This window comes from Ipomoea nil, unplaced genomic scaffold (assembly GCF_001879475.1).
Source record: "Ipomoea nil cultivar Tokyo-kokei standard unplaced genomic scaffold, Asagao_1.1 scaffold2742, whole genome shotgun sequence".
Taxonomy (NCBI): Eukaryota; Viridiplantae; Streptophyta; class Magnoliopsida; order Solanales; family Convolvulaceae; genus Ipomoea; species Ipomoea nil.
This window is the reverse complement of record NW_017619170.1, coordinates 911,082-927,486: the sequence shown is the minus strand read 5'-3', so window position 1 is coordinate 927,486 and position 16,405 is coordinate 911,082. Positions and strand designations below refer to the sequence as shown.

The following is a 16,405-nucleotide window of genomic DNA, read 5'->3' as shown; positions in this document are numbered from 1 at the left end:
GTCTACCTCTAGAATTTGAAAGTGAAAGTAGAACTCGAGAGTTCACATAGAAATTTCATAAGTAATAAAAGTGTTTTCAACAAAAAAAAAAAAAAAAAAAATTAATAAAAGTGTACTTCAACATTAACTCAATATTCAATAATAAGTTGTTAGTAACTTACTAGTAGCTAGGTATAATTACACTTTGAAAAAGATGCAGTTTTAGTTCTCGATTGTTCTTTGCTAGCAGTTTTAGTTCCTCAATTATTTTTTGCAAACGGTTTTAGCCTTTAATCTTTTACTGTTGCAATATATACGCTAACTCTTCAAAAAGGTTGCAATTTTAAGCATTGAATATATAAACAAAACTATTAAACTCTATTAAAATTTATTTAGTGCATGGTATTTTAGTACTTTTTAACATTTATTATTTAATTATAACTTTTCTTTTTAGTGTTGATATTACATTTATAAAATTAAAAGAAAAATTGATTTTAACAACTACGTGTCTACGTGTAGGTAAAATAGGGAAGATGTACCATACTTAAATATGATTTTTTTTAAAAATGTCATTAATTCTCTATTTTGCAAATTAAATACCTATATCGAAAAGGTTATAAATTAAAGAAAGATAATAAAATTTTAAAATACATATATATTTTACAAGGATAGAAATTAGAAATTAAAACAGCTAGCTAAGAATATAATTGAAAGTATAAAAATATATATTTTCCCATACACTTCTTACTGATTTCAAATGACTTTATCTAATATTTAAAATTTAAAATTGAATTAACGGCCCAATTAATATCATGCCTAGTTTAAAAGTCGGCGCAACTTATTTATAGTAGAGTAGGGTGAGTTTCCTAATTCTATCTTGCTTTGCGCGCCCAGCTCTTCTCAGTTCTCAGTCTCTGCTTATTGTAATTTCTGTTGAATTCTCTCCTTTGCAAGAAACATAATCGGCTGGTAATGGCAACGACAATAAAGAACATGAGCGGCTTCCATTTGCAATACCCAACAGATGGAAGATTGCAGATTCGGAGGATTACCAAAGCTATGATGCCTGCAGGTTCTTCCGTAGCCTCCTCCACTTTGGGCGACAACTCTATCGAAATCCACTTCAATTCATTTTTCAACTTGAGTTCTCCGGAGAGTACTTTTTCGTTCTTCTTGGGCACACTTGCCACCCTGGATTCTCGGATGGGCGCTGATATCGTTCACCCTATTGCGGCATTTGCTTTCGACCAAGTTCGCAGCACAAACTGGTTTTATGGGTTGTCTTTGTCGATCGTCCTCGAAACTGTATATGTGTTGGAAGAACCACCGAGGAGGTCGGCTGATTTCTTGGATGGTCATATGATTTTGAATGAAGATACAGCTGCTGTTGTTCGTGATAATTATGAAGAGTTGGATGATTTCCTATTCGATTTGATGATTCAACCTTTTGCCTCTACTACTGGGAACGTGGGAATGTCGGAGCACGAAATCTCTATGTTGAAGATGGAACAGCTTATTGATGATGACGAAGAGGGTGAATGTTGCAGCATTTGTCTGGAAGGATTTATGAAAGGGATGGTGATCACTGAATTGGCACCCTGTTCTCATAGGTTTCACAATGCTTGCATTGCCCAATGGCTACAAAAAAAGCCAACTTGTCCAATCTGTCGCAGCACATGTACATTGAGTAGTGTTTCATAAATGTAAATCACAACATTATATTTGTTCAGAATGCATGAATGATATGTTTTGTTTCAGAATGCATCCTCCTCTGTGCTCTAGTTTCGTAGGTTTTCCAAAGCTTTTTGCAGTAATTGTAGCACTAAATTGATCTGACGGCAAATGTAAACTGATATTGCTAATGAATTTTTCAATTAACCAATATTTTCGAATCGATATTTGAAATTCTATAAAAATCTTTAACCATTAATCAAACTGAAGTATTTCGGTTAAAAAACAATTAACCAAACTTTGAGCAGAGTTTGAACACCCTAAATTAGACCATTCTGAAGCATGGGGATTGAAGAAGAGAGGGCTGATAGGGCAGAATGGAAGCCTTTTTGAGGAGAAGAAGAAGGGTTGAGAATAGATGGCCACAGATGACACTCCTAATTAAGGTTTGGATTCAACATGGTGTCCAGATGGCTGAAGTGTTGCAGGGCATATGGAGCAAAAATGCAGGGATGAAGCTATGAGATTGAACAGGCAGGTTTCTGTGGTCACAGGTTTGTTTTCTAGAGCTACTTTGAGGCCTTGTACATAGACAGTTTTTCATATATGAAATAAAGAGCTCTTTTGTTTGTTTTTTTTTTTTTTTGTTTTTCAAAAAGAAGAAAAAAAACATGGGGATTCCCATGTTTGGAGGAGACTAATAAAAGCTAGGGAGAAGGTAGGGGCTAGACAGTTGGGGGAGCAATATTGTTTACTTTGCAGGCAAATTAAATGGAGGGCTTGTAGCTTGGCTTTGCAGTATAATTTCATTTCCTGTTTGTTTTGGGCCTCGTGTCCATTACAAGTTTGAGAAGTTAATATAAATGGTTTGGTTTGGCTTAAAAAAAAAAAAAAAAAAAAAAAAAGACAAAAATAACAGCAGAAGTAAATAGTTCCAAACATAAGTCTCATTCTGGCTTAAGCATCAGAATGAAATCCCATAAATAAACTAAAACTAAAATCAGATCATCACATATAGGGGATGAAGTTCTCTTCAAATAGAATAACTTCTAACTTTAAACAAACCCCATTCAGGCTTGCATTTCTACAAATAAACTTCTCGATTTATTACTAAAGGAACATATCTCAAGACCAAAAAAGAAACTTAATAAAAGAAAAACAACCCGTATTCTTAATCTGCCTCAGCAGTCAAGATACAACTCTACTAAAACCGCAACTTGCTGCTTAGTAGGTATAACCCTTCACGAACATTCCCGTCTTAGCTTCATCACTTTCGCCATCACCAGAGTACTTCCCTAGCTGTGCTAAGGAGTTTGCTTTTGCACGAACCAAGAGCGCCTTCTGTGCAGCTTCCACATTCTCGGGCTGCCCTTTCCATGCCTTCAGCACGGAGTTCTGCAGTGCTCGTGCGTATGAGAAGGAAACATGCCATGGGTTTGGGCTTTGATTCATTGCGTTGAGATTCAGTGTTGCTTCCACTTCAGATTGTCCTCCGGACAAGAACTAACAGGTAAAAAAAACACACAAATCAATGGAGAAACATTGATGTATTATAGATCATTAGTTGAATCCGAAATCAATTATAAGTTATAAGATGGAACCATGCAGATTTGTAGTTCTCCACTTCTCTCTTACCAATGTCAAAAACATCATCAAAGAGATTGAAGAACAAATACTCTAAATAGCATTAATTTTACTTTAAGAGAATAATATATGACAGTGATAGGAAAACAAATACACTAATGAGCATGCATGGTAATAGGATTTCATACCATGATGCCAGGAACAGCAGGAGGCACTCTCCTTTTCAGCATAGTGAGAGTATACTTTGCAATGGTCTCTGGAGAAGCCTTCTCTTTGTGTTCAGCCCCTGGGGTAACCATGCTAGGTTTAAGCAGAATTCCCTCAAACAAAACATTGTTTTCTGCCAAATAGTAGAAGACCTCAGCCCACACCCGTTCTGCAACCTCAAGAGTCCTCTCTATTGGGTGGTCTCCATCAAGAAGAATTTCAGGTTCCACTATTGGCACAAGACCATTGTCCTGAAACATCAACGAGAAACAATCAAAAGATCTTAGTATATTACTAATGTTTCTAAACAAGGAAGAACTCAACAGACAAGGCTGAAGTCAATCAACAGACTGAAAAGATTTGGTTAAGAGAATAGAGAAAAAGACATGAAAATACCTGAGAAATAGCAGCATAGCGAGCAAGACCCCATGCAGCTTCTTTCACAGCCAAAGCAGAAGGACCGCAAGGAATGCTGACAACTGTTCTCCTGAATATTGCCAAATCAACTATTTAATTCTTGTTCACTTGGAGGAACTCAGTGGACCTAAATAGAAATATAAAAGTATACGCAACAGGAGAAGGTGGGAGAGGGCAGACTTACCACTTAGCAAAACGGGCCCCTTGCTTGTAGTATTCAGCTGATCTAGAAGCTAAGCCATCTAAACCTTGACACCAAGATTCATTGTTGGATCCTGGAAGTGGGGACAAACCCTATATAGGCAGAGGCCATCAGTAAAAAATTGGAAACAAAATCTATCTGAATATAAATGCCTTCAAATTGGGAATTGGGGCTAGTATTAGAAGGATTTAAAATTAAATCAAGTTGCACATCAAAATTTGGAAAACACTAGAGAATGGTCCTACCTTATCAACTTTGATCCCAGGCACTATTTTCCCATCCCGCAGGCAGTCAACGAACTTCTTACCATCAGTAGTTGACTGGTAAAGTGTCTCTTCGAAAAGGATGGCTCCAGAAATATATTCCCCAAGGCCAGGAGTGGTCAGCAAAAGTTGTCTGTAGGCCTGTCTGTTCGTCTCTGTGTTCTCCAGTCCAATGGAGTCCAATCTCTTTCCACAGGTGGCATTTGATTCATCAATGGCAAGGATTCCCCTTCCAGGAGATGCAATAGTTTTCTGTTCCAATAAAGAACAAAAGGCATTTAGACAAAACTGATATGACACAAACACCAAAGTAATTTACAGTACCAATTTCATACACTTCAGTTAAAAGATGCATTAAATATCAACTTCATTACTAATTACAGTTGTAAACAGAACGCAAATAGTTAAACAGAAGCCAATCTGTAAAACTGGTTAAGTAGCAATAATGAAAGAAAGAAAATCAATTAAAAATTCACTCAAAATTTTCAAATATGCAAGTATGCAACTACTGCTCAGCAACTATTAGGGCACAAACACCTAAAACATACAAATTTAGATGAATCCATCATTTACCCGTTCAATTAAAAATAAATCAACTGGAATAAATATATATATATATATATATATATATATATATGTGTGTGTGTGTGTGTGTGTGTGTGTGTGTGTGTGTGTAGTTCCTGTAAGGTATCCTGCTATCCAAACGGGGTAAGGGGCAAAGAGTAGCCTTTCTCTACCCAACAAAATAGGGATATCAAATTATTGATAAGCAAGCACTAAAATTACATTCTATTCAATTCAACTCAAAGCAACAGAACGATTATGATCTAAAAGCAAGAGCTTTATAATTCAAACATGCCTAACTCATCAAAATTTACTCAATTCTAATATTTTGTTTATTCAAATCACCGGAGATGTAATGCTTAAATTTCCTCAGACAAAAAAAAAAAATTTAACGTATCCTAAAAAGCGAAAATTACGAAGTAATTTCAAGGATCCAATCATAAAGCATGCAAAGCTAATGCACGCATAAAGACGAGAGGGCTTACGGCGGTTTTGACGAGCTCATCGGCGTACGATCCGGCGGCGCGGATGACGGAGACGCGGCGAGGGGCGCAGGGGGCTGATCCGTGAAGTTGAGCCGATGCCGGCTTCTGACCGATCCAGGAGGAGGAGGAGGAGCTCAGCTTCACGAAACTCGTAGTCGCCATAGATCAAATCGGCAGCCGATCGAGACTCGAGAGAGTTGGTGTGGAGTGGAGAAAGAGAGAATTGAAAGGGTGGGTTGGTGGAAGGTGGAAGCGATTGAGGGCTTTATTACTATATTTGTAGTGACTCGTGAGGGGGAGAGTTGTTAGGTGACGAGGACAGGTAGGTTTGCTTTGTGAAATCCGTGAAATCGCGCCTCGGCGAATTCTATTCCAACACTACAAATTAACGTGCGGAGATACCAAACACTTGACACTATTTGCATAGGAAAAGGTTTTTGCATAACTGCATATTAATTTGCATAGGAAAAGGTTTGTGCGTATTAATGCACAAAAATATATGTTGAATAATAATATTTAATATTAAAATATTTTTTTAATAATAGCAAATAATTTTTTTTTAATGTATAATTGTAGAATTCATTTTGTGTAACAGACTCGAACTTACAACTTCTCATATGGGATTCCCACCCAGATGCCATTAGACAACAAAGTCTTAGTGGTAAATTATTAAATATAATTATAGTGAAATTTAATTTAATTAAAATATAATGAAATGAAACTTATTTCCTATAATAGTACGTCTACATACATCATTACCATTAAATAATATAAGAAAAGGTATTTGTATATGCGTATGCATAGTAATAATAATGGGAAAAAAAATAACAAAAGTTATGGTGGTAAGGTTATTTTTGTCCAAAAAATTGTAGAGTACAATTTTTATAGCTTAATGTATAAAAAAAAAATTAACAAAAAAAAGGACAAGAACCAGGAATATAATCTGGATTGAGAATTATTATGTTTTTAGATACATAGAGGAATCAACATTTTGGTTGTTTTCAAAATGTTAATGTAGTCTCTGGTTTTCAATTTCAACCAATTTGATCTTCGAATTGTTTAAAATTTTGTCAATTAAATCTTTTCAAGGACCAGATTGACAAAATTTTAAAAATTGTGAAAATCACCATTTTGATTTCCGAAAGGGTTTAATTGACAAAATTTTAAACATTTCAAAGATCAAAATAGTTGAAATTAAAAACTAGGGACTACATTAACAGTTGAAAAACAATTGAGAAACCAAAATGGTGATTAACTCTAATACATATGTTGTTAAAAGTTTTTTTTTTTTTTTTAGAAATGTTGTTAGAAGTTTGAATTTGCAATCCTAATTAAACTCTATTGTGTAGTACTCAGCCCGGCTAATTTGATTAACTCTAATACATATGTTGTTAAAAGTTTTTTTTTTTTTTTTTTAGAAATGTTGTTAGAAGTTTGAATTTGCAATCCTAATTAAACTCTATTGTGTAGTACTCAGCCCGGCTAATTTTAAACTCACACGATCTTTTTTTTTTTTTTAACTCACATGCTACTGGTTCTATTACAATGTAGTATTTGTTCATGAAAAACTATTAACGCCTCCACTGAGGCTCGAACTTACAACCTTTCAAATGAAAGTCCAACCCGAGTACCATTAGACCACATAGTCTTGGTAACCCTTGTAGTTTATTACTCCGTACTAGTTTTTTACGCGCATTGCGCGATTGGGATAATGCCCAATGCTTTTTTTTTAATAAGTACTTTAAAGTATATTAAGGCAAGATTATATTGAAATTGTTCATGCATAGATAATTGAAGGTTGAATTTGCGTATTTAAATAGGTAATTCTTCTCCCAAAGGTTGAGTCCCCAACCCCAAGGGTCCCCCACACTCCGACCCGACAGAGCATTGTGGGAAGTTGTAAATCACGGTGACTCAATGGCTCAGCAGACAGGGCCAAATGCTGATACGCACAAGGAATTTTCCCACTTTGGACATAATTTCCGCCGTCGAGGTTCAAACCTTGGTCTCTTCTCCCAAATACTACCCACTAAACCATTGAACTAAGCTCGTGCAGGTTAAATAGGTAATTCTAAGTTTACAAATGCAAGATAATATAGTCAATATTGATTATAATTGTCAATAAAATAATTGTATAGGTATGGTTGAAACCAAATACGGGACATAAGGGAGAACAAATAAAAATTAGGGCATAAAATATTAAATATATACTAATATTGTTTGAGGAGATTCTGACATTAGGATTTGTAGTTAAGTTCTATTAAGACTTTAATATTAGAATTAGATTAATGGTGTAGTTATAATTCTATATTAGACTAACGGTGAATTAACGGAAAAGTTAAATGGATAATCATATAATTAAGGATAAATTAGAAAAGGATATGAACCATAAATTAGAAAATCTTAAAAGAAAAAAATTAAAACCTGAACAATATGAACCATTCATTTGATTTAATAATTTGGCGGTCATTTTTTCTACCCAATGTTAATAATTAAATAAATTCGCTGGTCAAATCCGCTAGTATAATCCGCTAACGCTAACCGCTACTGCTGATTGTCAAACAAGGACATTGCGAGGTAGTTCTCACTTCAATTTGTTGTGTGATTTGAATACTCTCTTTGTCACAAATCTCTGTAGTTAATATGGTTGGCTTTATTAATTATATTTTTTTAATTTTTCATGGTATTAATAAAATAATTGGTAAATAAATATATAACATTATTTTATGTTATAACTTTAATATTTAATTAGAAAAATAGTGCACAAAAAAAGATAATAGATAATGTAGTGAATATAATCAATTGATAAATTTGAATGTAAAAAATTTTACATTTCAGAAAAATAAAGACAATATAATGAAAATATTTCTTTTAATTAATTTATTGATAATTAATAATTTTTTTTCACTGAATAATGACATTGTAAGGACAATGTAGCGAATATAATCAATTAATAAATTTGAATATAAAGAATTTTTATATTGAAGAAAAATAAAGACAATATAACTAATAAAATTATTTATCTTATTTAATTTATTGATAATGAATAGTTTTTTTTTTTTTTTTTTTTTTTTTGAATAAAGACATTGTGGACACATAATTTTAAATTAAAGAAATGCATATGTATTATTTTTTGTTGTAGCTACTAAATTATTATTTATGTAATTTAATAAGAGTAAAATAGAGTACTAATTATGCCAACTTTGTTTGGGATGAGGTTCGAACCTAAGGCTTTTTTTTTTTTTATTGAAATCAATGAGTAAATTAACGGTGAACTAACGGCAATTCTTAAAATTTTAACGGAATTAGTAACGATGTGTGGGTATTTTAGGAAATTTTAGTGTAAAATTTAATTCTGATCAATCTTTTAATCAATCTGAGCCATTCATTTGATTAAAATCTGTGACCGCCATTTTTTCTACCCATTATAGGCCTAACTCTCTTGGGCTCTTATTAGTATAGTAGATTTTGTTGGCAAATTCAGTCAACTTGGTTTTGAACTATTGCAGGGTTTCTCTAGTTCAAAGTTTTTGTTTTCTCTAGTGTCACTAAATTGAATTTATAATTGTTGATAATGATTATTAACTATATTAAATTTATAAATTCGAAATATAAGTAAGAAATTCACATCAAACTATGGTATATAAAATCATAACCACATAGAACAATGACAAATTAGGAATTTACAAAGATAGATTGTCTCATAAATTCAGAAATACCATTTTTTATAAAGGAAATAGTTCACTCATGTGAATACTATTTTAAAAAATAAAGAGATGTTTTAAATATGGATTATGTATAGTTTTTTTTTTTTTTTTTTTTTTTTTTTTTTTTTTTTTTTTTTTTTAAGTTAATTCTATTTATGGTCCTAGATTTATAGGTGGTAGTTCACTTTTAGTCGTTTTTATTAGTACATCCATTTTTTGTCTTAGGATTATTGTGACATGACCAATTTTGGTCCTCTATCAACAAAATCATTAAAATTTGTTAAATTTAAGAACATTTTGATCTTTTTAATATAAAGTCCGTTGACCCGTTATATTTTATATGTTTATTTTTTTGAAAAAATTCATAATTGAAGAGCGAAATGCCATTGTATTTAACGAAGTTTCAACAATTTTTTGATAAAGGACCAAAGTTGGTAATGTCACAATAATACTAAGACCAAAAAGGAATGTTCCAATAAAAATGACTAAAAGTGAACTACCACCTATAAATCTAAGACCAGAAATGGAATTAACTCTTTTAAAAAATGTTATTTCATAAACTAAATCAATTTTACTTTTTTTTTTTTGTGTGTATACCACAATGTGGTTCGGGTCGGGTCTAATCTCCATTCAGGTCCGGATATCGTCACTTGTGGGAATCGAATCTAGGTTATACTAGCAAAACTCTCTCCCACAAAGAGAACTCATTTGCCACTTGAACTACCCGTTGGGTTGGTCAATTATACTTTGAATGATTATGGAGTATAAATTCAAAATATAAGCAAGCAATAGAGATGTTGATGAAGAGGGAGAAGTGTGGAGTGTGTCCATGAAAGAGGAATTCGAGGATGGGATGAAAGTATTTGATTGCAATGAGAATGAAATATTGAAATGCGATAAGAGAAAACAAATTTTTGCAAATCCAAATCGTACATGTCTTAAATTAATTTTCACATAATCTATACTATATATAAAAATAAAATCCTCAATTGTAATTTCCCGTCAAAAAGACTCATATATTATTAAAGTTTGCGTATTGTAAAATATGGTAGTAAAATTCGTATTCGTATTACAATTGTACATAAATATGGTAATACAATTCCTAATACAATATATTTTTTCATACTTTCCTATCCCTAATACAATTCTAGATTAAATTACTAATCGTAGTAAAAATACTCAATTGTAATTTCTCGCCTAAAAGACTCTTATACTATTAAGGTTTGCGTAATATTGTAAAATATGGTAATACAATTCATATTCGTACTACAATTGTACATAAATATGGTAATACAATATATTCTTTTCTACTTTCCTATCCCTAATACAATTCTAGATTAAATTACTAATCGTAGTAGTAGTAATAATAATAATACACTGCAGAGCTTACGAAAGAATTTTACGTACTAAAAATCTCAAGTTACTCCATTGGTGAATTTGTCACAAAAATAACTGAGAAATTTGATATATTCTTGTATTTCAAAAGTTATGGTTTAATTACCATTATGTTTAGTAAGGATAATCAGAAACTTTTAGGGTGGTGCGTTTTACATGCTTGAAGACAATGATCAAGTGTTCTCTTGTTTGGATTGAGTCACATGTTCCTTATACGAGACTCATGTTACTAAAAAGTCATAAAAATATTATTGAATTGCTTTTGGAATTTTTTGAAAGGAATACCAACTTTATTAAATTAGTCGTTCAATACAAGAAGGAATAGATGAAATCCAAACAGAAGAACCAAATTGTGAACGAGCAGCCCTTGCAACCTTGAAATAGAATACTAGGAAGTTGAAAATAATGTTGCAAAAGTGATTTCAATATAAGAAAGTGAATAAAATGTGAATTTCCTACTTTACCCTTAAAATTTTAAATATTTTTAAATTTTTCCGTAAGTTTTAATGGTCAGGGACCAAATGCGCCACTTCGCTAATAACTGAGGGACTAAAAATAGATACGGTCATAACTCAGAGACTGAGTCGTCACTACCATTATAACTCAGGGACCAAACTCTCAATAATAATAATAATAATAATAATAATAATAATAATAATAATAATAATAATTATTATTATTATTATTATTATTATTATTATTATTATTATTATTATTATTTTTAAATAAAAATAATTTAATAAAAGAAATAATTTTTTTTTTTAAAAAAGTAAAACATATGGTTCGGCTCCCCTCAGTTTTGCCACTTTTCACATCGGTGGGAAAAGTGGCATGGGAGCCTTGAGAAGGCTCCAATTGAAAAAATTAAACTTGCTCATCCGTTGATTGACAAGCAGTGAGCCAGCGAAACTGGCTCTTCTTATTCAAGGAATCGAAATGGCTCTACAGTAATTTTTTTTTTTTTAAATATAGAGGTGTTTTAGGGAAATCATTTTAAAAAACGCTAAGTGAAAATATTGTAAATTGGAATGTTTGTATTTTCAGTAGTTTGGAACAAATTGTTATTTCAAACTGTTGAATAACCAAACACTTTCTTTAGGATTTTGATCTTTGGGTTACATCATATTTACCAATCGTCCAATATTTGTGGGTTACATCATAATTAAAATTTTTAAATTTGTACTACATCTAAATTTCTTAAATTAGGAATTCCTTTATCCATAATAATTTATTCAAAAATAATGGTTGAACTAAATGAACACTGAGCAAAACACCGAAAGGACTGGTACCGTTGATTCATTCATTGATCTTGTATATATGTGCATTCATTAAATATATTAGAACCCTTTGCAACAAAAATACTTGGTTATTATTTAAAAGTTTTTTAGTAACAATTATAATGAATCTCCTATATTACATTGTATTCATATACTATGAATTACATATTTAAATAAATAAATTCGACATTAAATTACTTATGTATGAACTTTTCATATATAATCTTGCATTGATATACTTTCAAATATTTATTTAATTATAAACATTGGACATTAACTCGATCATTCGCGCAATGAGCGTGTAAAACTAGTATACTATATTTAAAAACAAAATCTTCCATTTTAACTTCCCGCTCAAAACACTCCTATACTATTAAGGTTTGTGCAATATTGTAAAATATAGTAGTACAATTCCTATTCGTACTACAATTGTACATTAAAATATGGTAATATAATTCCTAATACAATATATTCTTTCCTATTCGTAATACAATTCTAGATTAAAATTACTAATCCTAATAATGCAATAGCTAGATATACTTCCTTGCAACGTTATCTATCTATACTACTAATAAAAACATAATTCTACTTTTACAACTTCCCATCCAAACACTTAATAATAATACTAAGGAATAGTGGAAAAGACTTGGTAAAAAGAAAATACTCTCTTGCCCGTAATACAATTCTACTTATTATTTTACAAAATCTTCACATAATAATATTGATTGAAATTACGATATAAATACTTTTCTAATCATAATATAATTGTACATGAACATGCATCCTTATTTCTTCAAATTACAATATTGAAATTGCAATAATTTAGAAAACAGTTATAGTATAAATACTTTCCTATCGGTAATACAATTTTATTTATTATTTTACACAGAATCTCCAAATAATAATATTGATTTAATCACACTATAAATATTTTCCAAACCTCAATACAATTGTACATGAAACATGCATCAATATTTCTGCAAATAATAATATTGAAATTGCAATAATTTAGATTAAAATTACAGTGTAAATATTTTCTTATCCGTAATACAATTCTAGCTACTTATTATTTTACAGAATCTCCAAATAATAATATTGATTGAAATTACACTATAAATACTTTCCTAATCTTAATACAATTGTACATAAACATGCATCCTTATTTCTACAAATAATATTAAAATTTCACTATAAATACTCTCTTAATCGTGAACAATTTTTCCATCGATTATTTTTGTTCTTCTGTGGTATTTTGTTATTTCTCATTAAAGTGAATTCCATTTTTGGTCCTACTGTTATAGGGGCATTTCCAATTTTAGTCCACCTTAATTTTTTTTGCCACTTTATAACCACTATTATTGAATGTGTTCCACTTTTAGTCCCACCGTTGGTATTTCCATCAAAAGGCCATGTAATTTAGGAGTATTTTGACCTTTCTTCTCATCCAAAATTATGTTTGACTAAAGAAATGAGAACATTAAACCTAAAACCTAAGAAATCTCGCCGGTCCATGTTGGAACGAACGAAATGATGTAGCTTTGGCTTCCCATTCTCGTTGTTCGAAGAGCCATATTCGAATATCGGAGGAGGAGGACGAAGCGCCTGGATTAAAAGAGAAGAGACAAACATAAAAAGACCAAAATACCCTTGGATTATACGGCCTCTTGATGAAAATATTAACGGTGGACTAAAAGTGGAACACATTCAATAACAGTGGTTGTAAAGTGGCAAAAAAAATTAAGGTGGACTAAAATTGGAAACACCCCTATAACAGTAGGACCAAAAATGGAATTCACTCTTCTCATTATTGTTGACTAATGGAGTCTGTTTTCGTCTCTGCCCCCGACCTATCCCCCAAGACGATCGAGAAAAAGCTCTATAAGGGTACGTTTGATGCGTTGTTATTTGTCTAGGGAATATCAACGCTCTACAAGACAATGTTGAACAAGTTAGTTCTCATTAAACATGTTTCTTCAATTCCTCTTGCAATAATATTTTTTTTCCACATTGCTTTTCTTAATAGTTAGTTTCGTCTAGGACATAGCACCACTGTAAGCTACATCTTCTTCAAGTCCAGAAGTCATTTTGGTTGATGAAAGCACTCCCAGCAGCCGTCTTTAAAGAGACTAAACGTGGAATGTTCATCATCTTCAAAGGGTTTGAAGAATCCTAAGATCGAACCCAATACATGAGAACCTTGACCGGTTGGTTTTTGATTGACGACAAACAATGTATATTTGTGTTCCGGATAATTAAATTTCATATTTTCGCACCATTAGACTGTGATTTTGTTTTTCTTTGTTTAAGTTAACTAAATGCTTAACAGATGGTTTATTCTGTTATGCTTTAAATTGTTTTAAGTTTTGGCATTGTCGTTAGCTTAATTATATATGCTAACAAACAGTTTATTTTGTCACTCTTCTTGATTTTTTCTACCTATTTCTGTGTTATAAATCTGCAGGTTAAGTGACAATATTGTTGGCAAGACAGAAAAACATTGCACATACATGTCCAATAAAGCAATATAGATGCAAAAACTTCAATATTCATACATAAAATTAAATATTTAATATAAATAAATGAATATATAAATATAAGCAAACTAACAAACCCTTCAATTTTAAAAGTACAATACATATACTTTCTTATCCGTAATACAATTCTACTTATTATTTTACAAAATCTCCAAATAATAATATTGATTGAAATTAAACTATAAATACTTTCCTAACCTTAATACATTTGTACATGAAACATGCATCCTTATTTCTGCAAATAATAATATTAAAATTGCAATACATATATTTTTCTATCTATAATTCAATTCTACTTATTATTTTACAAAATCTCCAAATACTTCGTAATAATATTGATTGAAATTACACTATATAAATACTTTCCTAACCTTAATACAATTATACATGAAACATACATCCTTATTTCTGCAAATAATAATATTGAAATTGCAGTAAATATACTTTACTATCTGTAATACAATTCTACCTATTATTTTACAGAATTTTCAAATACTAATATTGATTGAAATTAAACTATAAATACTTTTCTAACCTTATGAGATAGTTTTCCGTTTCAATTTATTGGGTTATTTGAATACTCACTTTGTCAACAAATCTCCCAAGTAGTTAATATGATTGACTTCAAATTAATTTTTTTAATTATTTTTTTAATATTAGTATAATTACAATTACAATTAATTCATTCGGATATGGAGGATGAGGAAAAAAGTAAAGGCGATATGGTGAAAAGAAATATACTTAGTCATAAAAGTATAACTGCACATATATTAGTATAATTGCCTAATAATTATATTATGATAATTAAACTAAACATGGGTCGTTGAATTTATTTTTATAATAATTATAATTAAATTATTTTATTATTTTTCTCATATTTATTTTAGTAATAAAATAATTACATAAATCATATTACATATCGATTTTAAAAGATAATTGCAAACAAATGAATCATATATTATTCAATTAATTGAGTGATACTTTTGAACTAATCTTATAATCAAATAAATGTATACTTTCAAATATTATAATTGTTTATAATTTCATCTTTAATTTTATTATCTAAATATATAATAAAAAATTTTACCATTACATGTACAGGTAATTGGGCAATTATTTTCTCGAATTCAAGCAAGGATAACATCATAAATCATAATCGATCCAATTCATTTCATCAATTACACTTTATAATATTCGTTTTTATAATTTATATAATTGTATATCGATCCAAATATTCTTAAAATATTATAACAAATTCATTCCGTGCAACGCACGGGTGAAAATGCTAGTAATGTGGAATAAAGTGAATTTAAATTTTGTGTTTGGTTTGCAGGAATAGAATTATTGAGAATTTCAATTTTAATATTTGGTATACATGAAAATTGAAAGGAATAAGTAATATATTGTAAAAAGTTGTTGTTGTTGTTGTTGTCGTTGTCGTTATTGTTGTTGTTGTTGTTGTTGTTGTTGTTGTCAGGAGGGATCGAGTCCTAATACATAGAGTGATCCTGATCATAAGCTAATCTAGCTAGTGAATACGCATGTAAATTATGCGTTCTAGTAATAAAACTGGGCGAACAATAATCAAAACTACTGATAGCTGCCTTACATTGATCTACCACGATTCCAACGTAAGATAAATTCGGCGTAGATACTGAGCAAACAACATTCTTCAATACAAGACAATCCGTCAGAACATCCACCTCAACCTCGTTTCGGTTTTTAAGCCACGACAATACTTCTTTGCACGCCAACGCCTCCGCCATGAGAGGCGAAAAACACCCTGGGAGCTTCCCGTTGGCCGCAACTTTGAACATGCCATCGTGATCGATCAAAACAGCGACGTACGTTGCCTGGCCGGATGCCGGATCGTACCCGGCGTCGAAGTGGCATTTCAGCCGACCGGCCGCAACCGGCACCGCGGCAGTGGGCGCTGCCCGAGTTGCATGAGTGTGGACTGCTGTGTAGGCTGCCTCCGCCGAGACTGCTCGATTCGAGACCACTACCGGCCTCCTCAATGCCCCCTCCCACATGGCTTCGTTTCTTGCCACCCACAAGTAGTAGAGGAGTGCTACGAGACGGCGGACCTGATCGCCTGTGAGCATATCCATAGCAGCCAT

General features: G+C 31.5%; 2 protein-coding genes across 2 annotated transcripts; both read right to left on the bottom strand.

Moving 5' to 3' along the window:
- Window positions 1-2,639: 2,639 nt before the first annotated feature.
- LOC109156617 (fructose-bisphosphate aldolase 3, chloroplastic-like) lies at window positions 2,640-5,662 on the bottom strand. Its single transcript, XM_019304470.1, has 6 exons — window positions 5,373-5,662; window positions 4,306-4,575; window positions 4,043-4,152; window positions 3,838-3,928; window positions 3,423-3,692; window positions 2,640-3,153 (listed from the first exon to the last, which is right to left on the bottom strand). The coding sequence occupies exons 1-6, from the start codon at window positions 5,532-5,534 to the stop codon at window positions 2,875-2,877; spliced, it is 1,182 nt and encodes a 393-aa protein (XP_019160015.1). The 5' UTR covers window positions 5,535-5,662; the 3' UTR covers window positions 2,640-2,874.
- Window positions 5,663-15,775: 10,113 nt separating this feature from the next.
- Window positions 15,776-16,405, bottom strand: LOC109156604. The gene has a single exon (XM_019304456.1). It carries the CDS (start codon window positions 16,403-16,405, stop codon window positions 15,776-15,778), a length of 630 nt encoding a protein of 209 aa, XP_019160001.1.